This window comes from Nomascus leucogenys, chromosome 15 (genome assembly GCF_006542625.1).
Source record: "Nomascus leucogenys isolate Asia chromosome 15, Asia_NLE_v1, whole genome shotgun sequence".
Lineage (NCBI taxonomy): Eukaryota > Metazoa > Chordata > Mammalia > Primates > Hylobatidae > Nomascus > Nomascus leucogenys.
This window is the reverse complement of record NC_044395.1, coordinates 32,907,280-32,924,943: the sequence shown is the minus strand read 5'-3', so window position 1 is coordinate 32,924,943 and position 17,664 is coordinate 32,907,280. Positions and strand designations below refer to the sequence as shown.

At 37.0% G+C, this 17,664-nt stretch overlaps 1 protein-coding gene across 4 annotated transcripts in view; it reads left to right on the top strand.

Moving 5' to 3' along the window:
• The window catches only part of CEP126 (centrosomal protein 126), an 87,916-nt gene that overhangs the window by 6,467 nt on the left and 63,785 nt on the right, over positions 1 to 17,664 (top strand). For all 4 annotated transcript variants that reach the window (XM_030829280.1, XM_030829281.1, XM_030829283.1 and 1 more), the window contains exon 2: positions 1,159 to 1,278. In XM_030829280.1, coding sequence (XP_030685140.1) covers positions 1,159 to 1,278 — 120 coding nt within the window. The remainder of the gene's footprint in view (positions 1 to 1,158; positions 1,279 to 17,664) is intronic.

The following is a 17,664-nucleotide window of genomic DNA, read 5'->3' as shown; positions in this document are numbered from 1 at the left end:
TCACCTGAGGTTAGGAGTTCAAGACCAGCCTGACCAACATGGTAAAACCCCGTCTCTACTGAAAATACAAAAATTCACTAGGTGTGGTGGCACATGCCTGTAGTCCCAGCTACTTGGGAGGCTGAGGCAGAAGAATCATTGAACCCAGGAGGCAGAGGTTGCAGTGAGCTAAGATCATGCCACTGCACTCCAGCCTGGGTGACAGTGAGACTGTGCCTCAAAAAAAAACAAAAAACAAAAAACTGTGTAATGAATGAAGATATACAGTCTTCTTATCTGAGCTCATGATTTCTTTCTTTTTTTTTTTTTTTTTTTTTGAGATGGAGTTTCGCTTTCGTTGCCCAGGCTGGAGTGCAGTGGTACAATCTCGGCTCACTACAACCTCTGCCTCCCAGGTTCAAGAGATTCTCCTGCCTCAGCCTCCTGAGTAGTTGAGATTACAGGTACCTGCCACCACGCCCGGCTAATTTTTGTATTTTCAGTAGAGACAGGGTTTCACCGTGTTGGCCAGGCTAATCTCAAACTCCTGACCTCAGGTGATCCACCCGCCTTGGCCTCCCAAATTGTTGGGATTACAGGCGTGAGCCACCGTGCCCAGCCTGAGCTCATGATTTCTAAAAGTAGATTTTTTTCTCCAGGAAAAGTGAGCTAGATCTTAAGTTCTAATACCAACTCAGAATTTTTTTTTTTTTTTTTTTTGAAACAGAGTCTTGCTCTTGTCACCCAGACTGGAGCGCAGTGGCACGATCTCGGCTCACTGCAACCTCCACCTCCTGGGTTCAAGCAATTCTTTTGCCTCAGCCTCCCAAGTATCTGGGATTACAGGCATGCACCACTATGCCCAGCTAATTTTTGTATTTTTAGTAGAGACGGGGTTTTGCCACATTGGCCAGCCTGGTCTTGACCTCCTGACCTTGTGATCTGCCTGCCTCAGCCTCCTAAAGTGATGGATTACAGGTGTGAGCCACCACACCCAGCCCAAAATTTTTTTTACATAAAATGTTTGCCAGTCATGTACTAATGTGGGCACATACTAATTATTCCACAAAAACTATCATTACATCATTTGCATGAGGCTGTAGTTATATTTATCATATAGAACTGACAGTCATCCACTAAAGATGTAGACCATTGTTCTTAACTTAATGCTATCATTAGAGATATGAAAATCCATCTGGAGAAAAATTTAGAAGAAGAGCGCCAGATATTACTGCAGCAACAAAAAATATGTCGAAATCGAGCACGTAAATATTTTGTGGAGTCAAATCGGAGAAAAAAGTAAGTAATTACACTTTATTCAGAAGTATAGAAATTCAGTCAATATAAAGTAATAATTTCCCTACTTTGCAGCACTTTATGAAACTAAGTCATGGCAGTGTTATCTGTGAAACATTGATCAAGATTTGTGTGGCTTTGTAAATTGTATTATTGTTTTCCTTCCCAAAGCACAAGGGTGGTGGTGTATTATCTAGGTCTCTGACAGTAGCAGTCTTTTTTTGTCGTAGAACAGCTTATTGCATTGTCATATACACTTCTTAAAATGACTATGAAATGTATTATCTTCTTTTTTTGTATCATTTCATGATGATTTTTAAATTACCAATTAATATTTGGTCTTTTGGTATATAGTTTGAGTTTGATTTGTTATTCACTTCTATATAATTTTTCTATATCTGCCACTTTTCATTCAATCTGAAAAAATGGAAAATATGAATAATGGTATAAAAATTGGAAAAATATGAATAATGGTATAAAAATTGGAAAAATATGAATAATGGTATAAAAATTGGAAAAATATGAATAATGGTAGCAATATGAATAACAGTAGAAGTGGTAGAAATGTTTTATAAGTGAATGCTGGAAGAAGGAGCTTTCTAGGGCAAACTAGAAACTATAGTAAAGTAAAAGTACAAATTGTTCAATCACTGCTTAACATTTTTCAGGATGTTTTTTAAATATTAGGCTTTTTTTGAGACAGAGCAGTTATGCCATTTTTGAATTGTTGTTTTTGCTACCTTGTCCATATTTCTACAATATGTGAATAGCAGAAAATCCCTAGAGTTTATTAACTACATCACTGGGCATATGTTACAAATCCCATTTGGGGAATAAAAAATTGTTTACCTATAATTTTTGCCTGGTATTATGTTTCCCTTCAAATTAACTTTTTTATTGTCTGATGTAGTTGAAGTTATTTACTGAAATTTAGAATTTTATTTTGTATGTATGTGTTTCTGTTTTTCTCCTACCTTTGGGCTCCTGGCATCTATAAACGGCGTGTGACAGGTGTTTAATAAAGATGAATAATCATATGTTGAAAGAGTAATGGACTTTGGAGTCAGAGATCTAGGAAATACTAGCTCTGTGAATTAAAGGAAGTCTGTTTAATGTCTTTAAGCCTCAATTTTCTCATTTATGATTGGAATTAATAACATCCATTTCAAGGGATTTTGGTGTAGAGCAGAAAGGGTAAAAATAAAGTGGAATATTTGAGAATACATGTAAAAATATCAGTGTCTGACACATAGGACTTCTTATTTTTTATTATTAATGTTTGTCAATTGTTTATTTTACAATAATCAACTTTGTTTAATAGCAAGCCTTTATAGAATTTTATTAATAAATTTTCTATTTGTATTCTCTCATCAAATGTAAGAATTCTGATGTAGAAAATAACAGAAGAGAAATCTTGGCTTAAAATTCTAAGAGGCAGGACATTTTCCAATACAATATTATTATGTTTTATTTTCTGTTACCCTGAAGTGCAATGTAAAGATACATAAACATTTCTTTTAAAACACTAATCATTTGTCTCTATTTCACCTTTTATAAGGGGGCTGAATTATTTGTGCACATCCGAATTTCAGAAGCTGTCTATGATTATGGTCTTCTTAACCATGCCATTGTCTATCAATTTATACTTCACATCATTTAAGTTTATGCTGTCCACTTACATTGTGGTCACAGAGGATTTTTTTGTTTTGTTGTTGTTTTGGGTGTGTGTGTGTGTGTGTGTGTGGTTTTTTGTGGTTTTTTGTTTTGTTTTGTTTTTTTGAGATGGAGTCTCACTCTGTCACTCGGGCTGGAGTACAGTGGCACAATCTCAGCTCACTGCAACCTCCACCTCCCAGATTCAAATGATTCTCCTGCCTCAACCCCCTGAATAGCTGGGATTACAGGCACGCACCCCCATGCCCGGCTAATTTTTTTGTATTTTTCATAGAGACAAGGTTTCGCCATGTTGGCCAGGCTGGTCTCGAACTCCTGACCTCAAGTGATCCTCCCACCTCAGCCTCCCAAAGTGCTGGGATTATAGGCGGTTTTGGTTTTTTTTTTTAGTAGTATTTTCTTCGGGTAGAGACAGTCTCCTGCCATTTGTCAGCTATACGTTGACATTATCAGTGTTATGTGTCCAGCAGAAGTCAAAGGAAAATGTTCCTAGCATCAAGTTCTCTTTATTTTCATTAGTTGCTTTAAATCACACACATTTTTATTTTCTTATTATTTATTGCATTTCTATTAGCCAATATTTTTCTTGCATTGTATGCTTTTATCACATCCTCAAGTTTTCCATTCTCTCAGTCAGTATCTATACAATGGAGTCCCCTTTGTTTCCCTCCAAGTCCCCTTTGTTTCCGGCTCCAGTAGATACTGGTTATCTTTTAGGCCTGTTGCACAACTGGCATCCCAGAACTTTCTTTTATTGCTCTTAGGAGTTGGAGCCATAATTTTTTGCCTCTGATAGCATCCCTTTGTTTGTTTGTTCTTTGTATTCCATTAGTTTGCTGGAGTACATCCTCAAGTTACTTTCTAATATGCTTCTTTGTAGACCAAGCAATTTTAAGATACACACACACAAAGGAAATAAACTGGCTTATTTCCTACTTTTTCAATCCAACAACCAGAACTACCTTTTGGTAAATACGTGAATGGGCATTTATTCACTCAACATGGAGAATTCAGTGAGCACAAATGATTCAACATTATATCAGGAAAAGAATTTATTTTGTTAATCTATTCTACCAGTAAACTTTAGAAAATGGCAATAATCTGGCCGGGCCTGGTGACTCACACCTGTAATCCTAGCACTTTGGGAGGCCAAGGTCGGTGGATCATGAGGTCAGGAGTTCGAGACCAACCTGGCCAAGATGGTGAAACCTCGTCTCTACTAAAAATACAAAAACTAGCCAGGTGTTGTGGCGGGTGCCTATAATCCCACCTACTCGGGGGGCTGAGGCAGAGAATTGCTTGAGCTCAGGAGGCAGAGGGTGCAGTGAGCCAAGATCGCGCCACTGCACTCCAGCCTCAGCAACAGAGCGAGACAAAAAAAAGAGAGAGAGAGAGAGGGAGGGAGGAAGGGGTTGGCAATAATGTGATTGATGCAACTTCATAAGGCAAAGAAATTGAAATAAATTTTAAGTAAAGAGCTCAAAGGGAACATTCAGATCGTTATAAAACACTATAATGTAGGCACATAAAAGCTCAGATGACGAGACAAAATTCTATGTAATTAACTGGCAGAATAAGATAAAAACACGACAAAATGGGGAAAATTGCACAGTGAAGAAGAGGAAAGAATACCAAATGACAGATGAGGGACAAGTACTTTGGAAGGGTCACTAAAATCTACAATAAAAAAGATTCCTTAAATATCCTAGAGGCAGAAAAAAATACTTAGAGGATCAATGAAATACTTGGTGGACATGAAGTGTGAGGTAGCTACATTATCTGTGAGAATGATGGAGTTTGGAGTTTCTGATAAAAGTATTAAAAAAGTACTCCTAGAGTAATTAAGAAGGAATTATATGTTAAACAATAAGTCATATTTATTGAACCTCCATAGATATATATGCTATAAGCCAAAAAAAAGATTCAAATAATTTTAGATATAAATTTAAAACTATCAATATCAATAGGTCTAAATATTCATGGGCAATACATCCATACTACATATATATATATTTTTTTTGGTTTTTTGTTTTTTGAGATGAAGTCTCACTCTGTCGCCCATGCTGGAGTGCAGTGGCGTGATCTCGGCTCACCACTATCTCCACCTCCTGGGTTCAAGCAATTCTCCCTGCTTCATCCTCCCAAGTAGCTGGGATTACAGGCACCCTTCACCAGGCCTGGCTAATTTTTGTATTTTTAGTAAAGACGGGGTTTCGTCACGTTGGCCAGGCAGGTCTCGAACTCCTGGACCCAAGTGATCCGCCCGTCTCGGCCTCCCAGACTGCTGGGATTACAGGCATGAGCCACCATGCCCAGCCATCCATACTGTATTAAAGAAAATTTGGATATTTGGAAGTTATCTTTGACTATTTAAGATGTTGTTACATAAGACTATTTAAGATGTTGTTACATAAGTCATTTATTCACTCAACTAATATTTACTAGGAAACCCCAAGGTTTCATATTCCAAAGGATAAAAGAATAAAAAACATGATTTCTGTCCTCAGATTACTGATAATGAAGTAATAAAAGATGGCAATGCTATGCAGTAAGTACTACAATAGCATCACTTAGAGATTCTGTGGAAGCACATGCCATAGACTTAAAGGACAAGAAAGAATTCCTGGAAGAACAAAGTCTGTCATATTAGTTAACCAAGAGTTAGCCAGGGAAGATGAAGAGGAAGGGAGATGTTTTATTTAGACAGAACAATATGTGAAAAAGCCTAATGTTATGAAATACAAGACAAAAGTTGTATGTGGCTGATGCATGGGAATATGTGGAAGAGTATCAGGAGATGAAGTTACAGTGTTGATAATACACATTTTATGAAATAACTTTTATGCCAATCTAAAGAAATCAAAGATGCTGTTGAAGGAGTAAAATCAGAGGAGTGTCATGATCAGATTTATATTTTAGCTCATTATAGCAAAGGAGTAGAGGATGAATTGAAAACAGGCTGGAGGCAAAGAGTACAGTAGAAAGCTGTTATAATGTTCTAGGCAAGAAGATGGCTATGGAGGTGGAGCTGGATGGAGTAGATAGGATCAGTAGGAGTCAAGGATTAATTATAGGTGAAGCATGAACAGCATTGCCAGAAATGGAATTCTTGTAGATTGTGAAAACTTTATTTTCACGTTTTAACATAAATTTTTCTAAAATACAATGGATATTTCTATAATCTTTCATATAGTTTATGATAAAAGTGGTTTGATCTTTTCTTCATGCCCTACAATCATTATTATGAGCATTAAATATTCTCTGTTATATTATTGTACTGCCTTTGAGCTATTAAGCTTTATTTAGGCTATAATAAGTAGCCTGTAACAGTTAAGCTTGGTGAGTTCTTGCATTGAGGATTATCTATCTTCTTGTAATTTCTCTTTTTAAAATTAAACTCTTGGCCGGGCGCAGTGGCTCACGCCTTTAATCCCAGCACTTTGGGAGGCCAAGACGGGTGGATTACTTGAGGTCAGGAGTTCAAGACCAGCCTGGCCAACCTGGTGAAACCCCATCTCTACTAAAAATACAAAAATTAGCCGGGCATTGTGGCACGTGCCTGTAATCCCAGCTATTCAGGAGGCTGAGGCAAGAGAATCTCCTGAACCCCGAAGGCAAAGGTTGCAGCGAGCCAAGATCATGCCACAGCACTCCAGCCTGGGTGACAGAGCGAGTCTCCATTTAAAAATAATAAATTAAATTAAACCAAATTAAGCTCTTTATTTTGAGGTAATTGTAGATTCACAGGCAATTGTAAAAAATAAAACAGAGAGATTCTATATACCTTTTACCCAGTTTCCCCCAATGATAACATCTTGCAAAACTATATAGTACAATATCACAACTAGGATAATAATATGTTTACAGTCAAGATACAGAACACTTCCATCACCACAAAGATCCCTCAAGTGTTGTCCTTTTATAGCCACACCTACTTCTCTCCCAGTCCCATCCCCGGAAATCACTAATATGATGTTCTCCATTTCTACAGTTTTTTCATTTCCAGAGTGTTGTATAAATGGGATCATACCATATATAACCTTTGGGGATTGACTCTTCTCAGTACAATTCTTTGGGATTCGTTCAAGTTGTAGTGTGTATCAGTAGCTTTTTTCTTCTTATTGCTGAATATTTATTATTATTATTATTTCATGATATGGATGCACCAGAGTTTGACCATTCACCCATTGAAGGACATGATATCTCAGTCTATTATAAATAAAGTTGATAAAAACATTCACATACAGATTTTTGTATAAACATAAGCTTTATTTCTCTGGGATAAGTGACCATGAGTACTCTGGTTAGGTCATATGGTAGTTGCCCATTTAGTGTGTTTAAAAACTGCCAGCTGTTTTTCAGAGTATAAGCATGATCCAGCTTTTTCTCAGCCTCACTAGCATTTGGTATTGTCACTATTTTTTATTTTAATCATTCTGATAGGTATGTAGTAATATCTCTTTGTGGTTTTAATTTGTATTTCCCTAATTGCTAATGATGCAGATTATCTTTTCATATTTTATTTACCATCTGTTCTCTTTTAGTGAAATTCTCTTTACATTTTTATTCATTTTTAATTGGACTGTTTGCTCTTTTATTATTGAGTTCTGAGAGCTCTACATATATTCTAGATAATAGTCCTTTGTCAGATATGTTGTTTGTAAACATTTTCTTCTACCTTGGAGATTGTTTTTCCATCTTCTTCATAGAGTCTCTTCCAGAGCAGAAGTTTTGAATTTTGATGAAATTCAGCTTATTGGTTTTTCTTTTTATGGACTCTGCTTTTGGTGTAAAGTCTAGGAACTCTTTGCTTAGCCCTAGGTTCTGAAGATTTTCTCCTGTGTTTTATCCTCAAAATATTATAGTTTTATGTTTTACAGTTAAGTCTGTGATCCAGTTTTAGTTAATCTTTGTATAAAGTATCAGATGTGTACCAAGGTTTGGAGGTTTTGTTTGATAGTTTTTTGGGGGGTGTGTTTTGTCTCCAGATGTCCAATTGGTCCAGCATTATTTGTTGAAAAGGCTACCTTTCCTCCATGAATTGTTTTTGCACCCTGTCAAAAATCAGTTGAGTATATTTGTATGCATCTATTTTGGGGTTCTTTATTCTGTTATTTTTGTGTCTCTTCCTCCACCAATACCCCACAATTTTGATTACTGTAGCTGTATAATAAGTCTTCAAATCATGTAGGCTGATTCTTCCCACTTTATTCTTTTTCAAAATTGTTTTAGGTGTTCTAATCTTTGGCTTTGAATATAAAATTTAGAATAATATTATCTAAACCTGCAAAAATTATTGCTGGGAGTTTCATAGAAATTGCATTATACCTGTATATCAATGTGGGATGGGGAAAACTGACATCTTCACTATGTTGGATCTCCTAATAAATCTACTGAGTTTTTTATTTCAGTTGTTGCATTTTTTAATTCTAAATTTTTCATTTGATTCTTCTTTATATTGATTCTTTATATTTTCTATTTATTTTCTGAGACTATTTTTTCATCTACAAACATGCTCATTGAAGCATTTTTATCATGGCTGCTTTAAAATGTTTGTCAAGTAATTCTAACATTCCTGTCATCTTGATGGTGGCATATGTTGATTGTCTTTTTTCACTAAGTTTGAGACTTTCCTGGTTCTCAGAATGACAAGTGATTTTCTATTGAAACCCGAACATTTTCATATTCTATTATGAGATTCTGTGACTTATTTAAACCTTCAACTTTAGCTGGCTCTCCCTGACACTGCTCTAGCAGGGGAAGAAGGGATGCAGCCTCATTATAGACAGATGGAGGTAGAAGCCAAGGTTCATCACTCAGCCTCTGTGGACACTAGACGAGTAGGACAGTTCTTTATTACTGCCCTAGCAGGAGGAGGAGTTCCAGCTTCTCACGTGGTCTCCATTGATACCACAGTGGAGGTGGCCTTATTACTGCTGGATGGTAGTGAAAGTCATGTCTCTCTGCAGGCTTCCTCAGATACCACCAACTGTGGAGAGGTAGGGCACCTCTTCCTGCCAGGTAGGTGAAAGTCCAGACTCACGACATAGTCTCTACTAATACCAGGATGAGGAGAAGACCACATTACCGCCACGTGGAGATGAAAGCCAGGCGTTGTACTCAGCTTCTCTGACACCATCCCTACAGGAGGCACATTGTTACAAGGGAGGCAGGGATAGAAATCTAAGCTCTCCATTCAGTCTTTTCTGGCTGGATGGGGGTGGAACCACAATTTTCTGTGGTGTTTGGATGGAGTGGCAGGATTTTTGCCTAAGTTTTCTGTCTAGCTAAGCTGATCTTTTCCTTATCCGGAGGCTAGAGAGAGCAAGCTTTAGTTAGGACTTTTTTTTTTTTTTTTTTTTTTTTTTTTTTTTTTTTTTGTCTAAGCTTGATGCTTCCAGGCTTCCAGTTTTTTTTCTGCTCCAAGTCTGGGATATATGAAACAAAAAGAAAACCCAGAGAACTTAATCACCATGTCCTTCCTCAGGCGCCAGGGTCCCTAGCCTGCTGACCTCCTCTTCTTCACTTCCCAGACTCTTCTTATGGGTGTGTGTTGGGGGGGCGGGGTGTAATTGCCCCTTGTATCTTCTGGTGATTGGTTCCAAGACCCCCAGGGATACCAAAATCCACAGATACTCAAGTCTCTTATATAAAATAGTGGAGTATTTGCATGTAATCTACACACATCCTGTCATGTGCTCTGAATCTTCTCTAGATTACTTATAATTAATACAGTGTAAATGTTATGTAAATAGTTGTTATACTATATTTTTATTTGTATTATTTTTATTGTATTGTTGTGTCCCTTCTGGTGGGTTCATGGTCTCGTTGACTTCAGGAGTGAAGCCACAGACCCTCGCGGTGAGTGTTACAGCTCTTAAAGGTGGTGCGGACCCAAAGAGTGAGCAGCAGCAAGATTCATTATAAAGAGTGAAAAAACAAAACTTCCACAGCGTGGAACGGGACCCCATCGGGTTGCCACTGCCAGCTCTGGTGGCCAGCTTTTATCCCCTTATTTGGCCCTGCCCACGTCCTGCTGATTAGTCCATTTTACAGAGTGCTGATTGGTCCATTTTACAGAGTGCTGATTGGTCCATTTTACAGAATGCTTATTGGTGCATTACAATCCTCTAGCTAGACAGAAAAGTTCTCCAAGTCCCCACCCAACCCAGAGGCCCAGCTGTCTTCACCTCTCATTGTTATTTTTATTGTTTTTTTCCCAAATATTTTCAATCCAGGGTTGGTTGAATCTATAGATATGGAACCCACAGACATGAAGGGCAAACTGTATATATCATGCACAGGAGTTTTAGTTGTACTTAGTGGGAGAAATAGAAAAAGTATGTCTACCTGCATTTTCCCAGAAGCAGATTTTGTGTCTTTTTGATGTTAGTTATTTCTCCTTCTAGCAGCTCCTTCACATTTTTTTAATATTTCTAATACATTTTTACCTACTAAATTGAGGGATTTTGTTAGAACTGAAATCTAAGAATAGTGAATGAGGACCTAAGGGAGCTTGTTACTAAATTTTTGAGCTTTAGTTAATTGATATGTTTCTTTTCACTGACACCTCAACCTTTAGAGAAATGAGACACTTTTATATTTTTCCTTTGTATGATGTATATAACTAATTCTATGAATCTCTATTGTTTGGGTGTTTTGCCCTGTGATAGTGTATTGAGGGTAATTTTCAATGTTTCATTTGTTTTCTTTTCCAGTCAAGTGAAAGACAATCTGTTGGAAAATATGATTTTCAATACATTCTTTTAGGATTTCAAATTATTTTATGTCTCGGAAAGCACAGGATTATAATCTGGGACACATGTTTCTTTGACAGGCAATGAAAATTCACAGTATATTATTGGGTTTAGTTTTATTTCTTATAGGCTTATTGTTGGCATTATTGTTTGTTAAAAATGGTATTTTTCATTTCTAAAAACCATTTATCCAACTGCATTTTTTAATTTTCAAGAACAATTTATCCTTATTTTTAATTTTTAAATTTCTAATTGTCTCAGAATATATTTAGCTTTACCATTTAATATTATCATACCTCTAGAAAGTTGTAACTACCTAGATCTGAAATATCGTTCCATCCAGAAAAAAGAAATGTATCACAGAAGGCAAGTTCTTCAATTCTACATTTGTCTCCTATGACCTCAGATACTATAAATACTACTTCCTAGGTTCTATTGTTAAACTGTTGCCATGACGTTTATTTCCTCACTTCTTAAGAGTATTTCCAACAGAGGAAAATGATACCCATAGCTGTAGACTCCTGGGAAACTAGAACAAATAGTTTGGCATATAGCTGTCATTTGATGAGATGGCTCACAGTGAGCCAAGGTGTTCTACATGTTTCATGAGGCAGAGCTGCACATGTTAAACAGACCCTTCGAAAGTTGCTAAGGCAGACTGTGTTTCTTCTGCGAAAAAGACTAATTCCAGGGTAAATAGGAAGCAAAAATGTACTTTCTCAACTCTGAATTCTACAATGGTAGAGAAGCTTTCTCATTTTTATTGCCATTTCCTTCTATTCTCACAGCACTTACCAGTGTCTGGCACAGAATAATATAAAAGGAACTCTGTAAATAGTCATTGAGTAGTGAAAGAAGTATAGTAATCATCACTATAATTGCTTAGTAAAACTTTTTATTATTGGCCTATCATTGAGTTCAGGAGTGGAAATGTCTGCTTATTGGTCACACTCCATCCCTGATTTAATGTGGCTCAACCTAACACAGGCTTTATTTTCTGTGGTCCCAGAAAATACTGTATGAAATTATTATTACTTTCTGTATACATTTTAGCCCAGAAAACGTGGCCACCGTGGAACAATATGAAATGATGATGATGATAATTTGCTATCAAAATGACTTTTGGATAATAACAAGGAAAATACCACCTCTTAGCTTTGGAAATCTATCCTTCATCATTGCCAAATATTGCTGAGTTGGTGGTTATTTTCTCAATTTCTCAAACATGCTGTTTTTTTCCCTCTCAACTCAGGGCCTTTGCATACTGTTTCTGCCTAGAGCACTTTTTTCCCCATTTTAAAAGTGATTTGCCTTTGTGTATTTGGAGTTTTTTAGCTTAAATATCTCCAGAGAAATATTCCCTGTTTACCTTATTTAAAGTGGGTTACCCTGGCTCCCTATCTAAAACTAGAGTTTCTTTACTTCCTAGCACTTACGACAATTAGTAATTCTTTGTTTACTTGGTTTTGTTAGCTTGCCTCACTAGATAATAAATAACTGCATGAACCATATCTGTTTTACTTACTGTTATATACCGAACAGATACATTATTAAATAAAAATAATAGATAACTGCTTTTAAAAGTGCTCTGATTATATTTGAAGTTGACATATGGTCAAACGTTTATTAAACAATTATTTATTAAGCATCTACCAGGTACAAAGCATTGTGTCCGGAACCGGAATTCCAGAAATTAAAATTCCTGAAATTAAAATTTCAGGCCCTGCACTCAGTGAACTTAGAGAGTAAGATGCGAAGACAGACAGTTAAAATGCAATTAATTCTGTCATTCGACAATGCTGTTGCATGCTGCTGTGTTCTGAGCCCTATGCTATGTGCTGAGACAGACACTGAACTTATGATACTTAGAGTCTGAAAAACAATGCAGAAAAGTAAATAATTACAATTTAGTGAGATAAATCCTATGGTAAGGTTAAGCTTAGGGTTCCATGGGAAAACAAATTCGTGTTATGTGTGGAAGTTGGAGATGGAAGTGCTTTGAAGAAAAAAATTACAGAAAGGTTGTTACATAGTGTATACTCATTTAAAACCAGGTAGAATCAGGCTGCCTAGTTTAGACTCCCAGTTCTTCCACTTAATAGTTATGTGGCCTTGCACAAGTTACTTAACCTTTTTAAGATTCAGGTTTTTTGTCTGTAAAATGCTTACCTCAGAGAACCGCTGTGGGATAAAACAAGGTCATACTGGGGTGGGGGGAGGGGGGAGGGATAGCATTTGGAGATATACCTAATGTTAAATGATGAGTTACTGGGTGCAGCACACCAACATGGCACATGTATACGTATGTAACAACCTGCATGTTGTGCACATGTACCCTAAAACTTAAACTATAATAAAAAAAAAACAAGGTAATACATAAAAAATACTTAGCATTTACAGTGCCTGACCATACTAAGCACTTGTAATGAATGATTATTATTTTCATAGGTCACCTTATATGTAATGACAAACTTTACTTTGCCAGCAGCCTTCTCCCAAACTTTCTTTCCATATCAGTCCCTAGCACCCTGATAGTACCCCCTATCCAAAATATAAACGCCAATCATGTAAATGCTCACATGCACAGTGCTTTTGGGAAGAAAGTAAACATGGAAAACTTTCACCCCCAAGAACCCCCCCAAAACAATGAAGACTTAAAGCAATTGAAGATATGTGATTATATTAGAAATTGTTCCTAGAACCCAAGTTGAGGAAAACGTGAAGTAATTTTTTCTATATGTGATAAGGTGTCTGCTTACAGCTTTTGTTTTTCTCTATGATAAAGGATGTGAGAGGGAGGTGGAAGGTGTTGTCATGGAAAGTGTGAAGATACTCATAGATACAAAGGACAAGGTGTCATCTTTGCTCTTTGTTGTCATTTCTGGCCATTGCTCTCCCTTTTCTCTAAAATCCTCCAGCTGTCTTCAAGCAGATGCCATCAAAATATACTGCTTACCCCTACTTTTCCTTACTGCAGTAATCTGTAGATCTTCTGTGTCACTCCTTGAAAGTTTTAGCAACTTGGCTCTTTTTGTCTCCCTACCACTATTCTAGCGATCAATCTTTGTGATTTTAGTGTCCGCATAGACCATTCATCCAACCTAATGGTCTGTCACTTTCCTGAACTTCACGCATTCAATGGCACATCACCTCAACTATTACCAGTTACTACTCCACCTCCAAAATCTCAATTTCAGTCATCTCAATCTCTGATCTATATCTCCTATTTTTCCATGCCACTTCCTCTAGTACCCTGAATTCAACAGTTCTAAGACCCCACCAGATCCCCCAGTCCATTTATCTTATTACCCTTTTTCTGTTAATCCCATTGCTCATGTTCTCACTTCTGTTCCAACTGAGCTTCACACTCCATAGTCTATCATTATCATTCCCCAGAATATACCCTCAAACCTCTTGCAGTCAATCTCTACCCTTCATAGCAACCACTGTTGTAATTTCTGTCATCAGAGTTAATTTTTCATGTTGAGATTCATCCATGTATTAGTTCATTTTTATTGCCCAATGGTATTCCATTGTAAAAATACATGATAATTTATTTGGCCATTCTTCTATTGATAGGCATTGAGTTGTTCTAATTTGGGACTACTAATAAAGCTGCTGGCGGAAAGATAATTATAGCCAAAATGGTAAAACATGAGAGAATCCATAAGTAGGAAATCTTTTTGTGGATATACATTTTTATTTGTTCTGAGTAAACTAAAAGTAGAATTGCTAAGTCTTAGGGTATGTGTATGTTTAACCATATAAGAAGGTGTCAAACAGTTTTCCAAAAGGGCTGACCTTTTTTACACACCCTGCAGCATTGTGCATGTGAGTCCCAGTGGCTTTATAACCTTCCCAGTCAGCCTTTTTAATTTTAGCTATATACTAAGTATAAATTGGGTTCAGTTTGCACTTCCCTGATGTACCATCCCTAAGTTTTTTTATGAAATACCTATTCAAATATTTTGTCCATATTTTAAGTTGGGTTGTTTGTCTTCTTGTTGAACTGTAAGATATATATATATATAAGATCTATATATATATATATTCTGGGAACAAGTTCTTTGTCACAGATATATATTGTATTTTCTTCTAACCTGTGGCTTGCCTTTTCATTTATTTAATAAAATCTTTCAAAGAGCAGTTTTACATTATGATGACGTACAATTATCAATTTTTTGTTCTATGGTTAGCCTTCTCTAAGACATTTTGTCCACCCCAAGGTCATAACTTCTTGATTTCTTCTGGAAAGTTCATACTTAAAGATTTTCAGTCTAGTTTTGTCATTCATCTCAAATTATATGTGTGTGGTATGATATAAGAGTTGACTGGTTTTATTTAGTTGCTCCAGCACCATTTGTTGGAAAATAATTTCCTTTCACCATTCAGTGGTCTTGATGCCTTTTTTGAAAATCAATTGAGGGTCTACTTTTGTGCTCTGTATTTTGTTCCATTGGTCTGTTTACTCTTACACTAATACTACATTGACTTGATTATTGTAGCATTATAGCAGGAATTCTCAACAGCAGTACTATTGACATTGTGGATGAGATAATTATTTATTATGGGGGAACTACCATATAGGAATTTTAGGATGAAGTATAGGCTGGTTTTTTTTGTTTGTTTGTTTGTTTGTTTTTTTGTGTGTGTGTGTGTTTTGTTTTTTTTTTTATTATACTTTAGGTTTTAGGGTACATGTGCACAATGTGCAGGTTTGTTACATATGTATCCATGTGCCGTGTTGATTTCCTGCACCCATTAACTCGTCATTTAGCATTAGGTATATCTCCTAATGCTGTCCCTCCCCCCTCCCCCCAGCCCACAACAGTCCCCGGAGTGTGATGTTCCCCCTCCTGTGTCCATGAGATCTCATTGTTCACTTCCCACCTATGAGTGAAAACATGCGGTGTTTGTTTTTTGTCCTTGCGATAGTTTACTGAGAATGATGTTTTCCAGTTTCATCCATGTCCCTATAAAGGACACGAACTCATCATTTTTTGTGGCTGCATAGTATTCCATGGTGTATATGTGCCACATTTTCTTAATCCAGTCTATTGTTGTTGGACATTTGGGTTGGTTCCAACTCTTTGCTATTGTGAATAGTGCCACAGTAAACATACGTGTGCATGTGTCTTTATAGCAGCATGATTTATAGTCCTTTGGGCATATACCCAGTAATGGGATGGCTGGGTCAAATGGTATTTCTAGTTCTAGATCCCTGAGGAATCGCCACACTGACTTCCACAATGGTTGAACTAGCTTACAGTCCCACCAGCAGTGTAAAAGTGTTCCTATTTCTCCACATCCTCTCCAGCACCTGTTGTTTCCTGATTTTTCCTGATTTTTTAATGATGGCCATTCTAACTGGTGTGAGATGGTATCTCACTGTGGTTTTGATTTGCATTTCTCTGATGGCCAGTGATGATGAGCATTTCTTCATGTGTTTTTTGGCTGCATAAATGTCTTCTTTTGAGAAGTGTCTGTTCATGTCCTTTGCCCACTTTTTGATGGGGTTGTTTGTTTTTTTTCTTGTAAATTTGTTTGAGTTCATCGTAGATTCTGGATATTAGCCCTTTGTCACATGAGTAGGTTGCAAAAATTTTCTCCCATTCTGTAGGTGGCCTGTTCACTCTGATGGTAGTTTCTTTTGCTGTGCAGAAGCTCTTTAGTTTAATTAGATCCCATTTGTCAATTTTGGCTTTTGTTGCCATTGCTTTTGGTGTTTTAGACATGAAGTCCTTGCCCACGCCTATGTCCTGAATGGTATTGCCTAGGTTTTCTTGTAGGATTTTAATGGTTTTAGGTCTAACATTTAAGTCTTTAATCCATCTTGAATTAATTTTTGTATAAGGTGTAAGGAAGGGATCCAGTTTCAGCCTTCTACATATGGCTAGCCAGTTTTCCCAGCACCATTTATTAAATAGGGAATCCTTTCCCCATTTCTTGTTTTTGTCAGGTTTGTCAAAGATCAGATAGTTGTACATATGCGGCATCATTTCTGAGGCCTCTGTTCTGTTCCATTGATCTATGTCTCTGTTGTGGAAATGAAAAAGGGGATATCACCACCGATCCCACAGAAATGCAATCTACCATCAGAGGATACTACAAACACCTCTATGCAAATAAACTAGAAAATCTAGAAGAAATGGATAAATTCCTCGACAAATACACCCTCCCAAGACTAAACCAGGAAGAAGTTGAATCTCTGAATAGACCAATAACAGGTTCTGAAATTGTGGCAATAATCAATAGCTTACCAACCAAAAAGAGTCCAGGACCTGATGGATTCACAGCTGAATTCTACCAGAGGTACAAGGAGGAACTGGTACCATTCCTTCTGAAACTATTCCAATCGATAGAAAAAGAGGGAATCCTCCCTAACACATTTTATGAAGCCAGCATCGTCCTGATACCAAAGCCTGGCAGAGACATAACCAAAAAAGAGAATTTCAGACCAATATCCTTGATGAACATTGATGCAAAAATCCTCAATAAAATACTGGCAAACCGAATCCAGCAGCACATCAAAAAGCTTATCCACCATAATCAAGTGGGCTTCATCCCTGGGATGCAAGGCTGGTTCAACATACGCAAATCAATAAATGTAATTCAGCATATAAACAGAACCAAAGACAAAAACCACATGATTATCTCAATAGATGCAGAAAAGGCCTTTGACAAAATTCAACAACCCTTCATGCTAAAAACTCTCAAGAAATTAGGTATTGATGGGACGTATCTCAAAATAATAAGAGCTATCTATGACAAACCCACAGCCAATATCATACTGAATGGGCAAAAACTGGAAGCATTCCCTCTGAAAACTGGCACAAGACAGGGATGCCCTCTCTCACCGCTCCTATTCAACATAGTGCTGGAAGTTCTGGCCAGAGCAATCAGGCAGGAGAAGGAAATAAAGGGTATTCAATTAGGAAAAGAGGAAGTCAAATTGTCC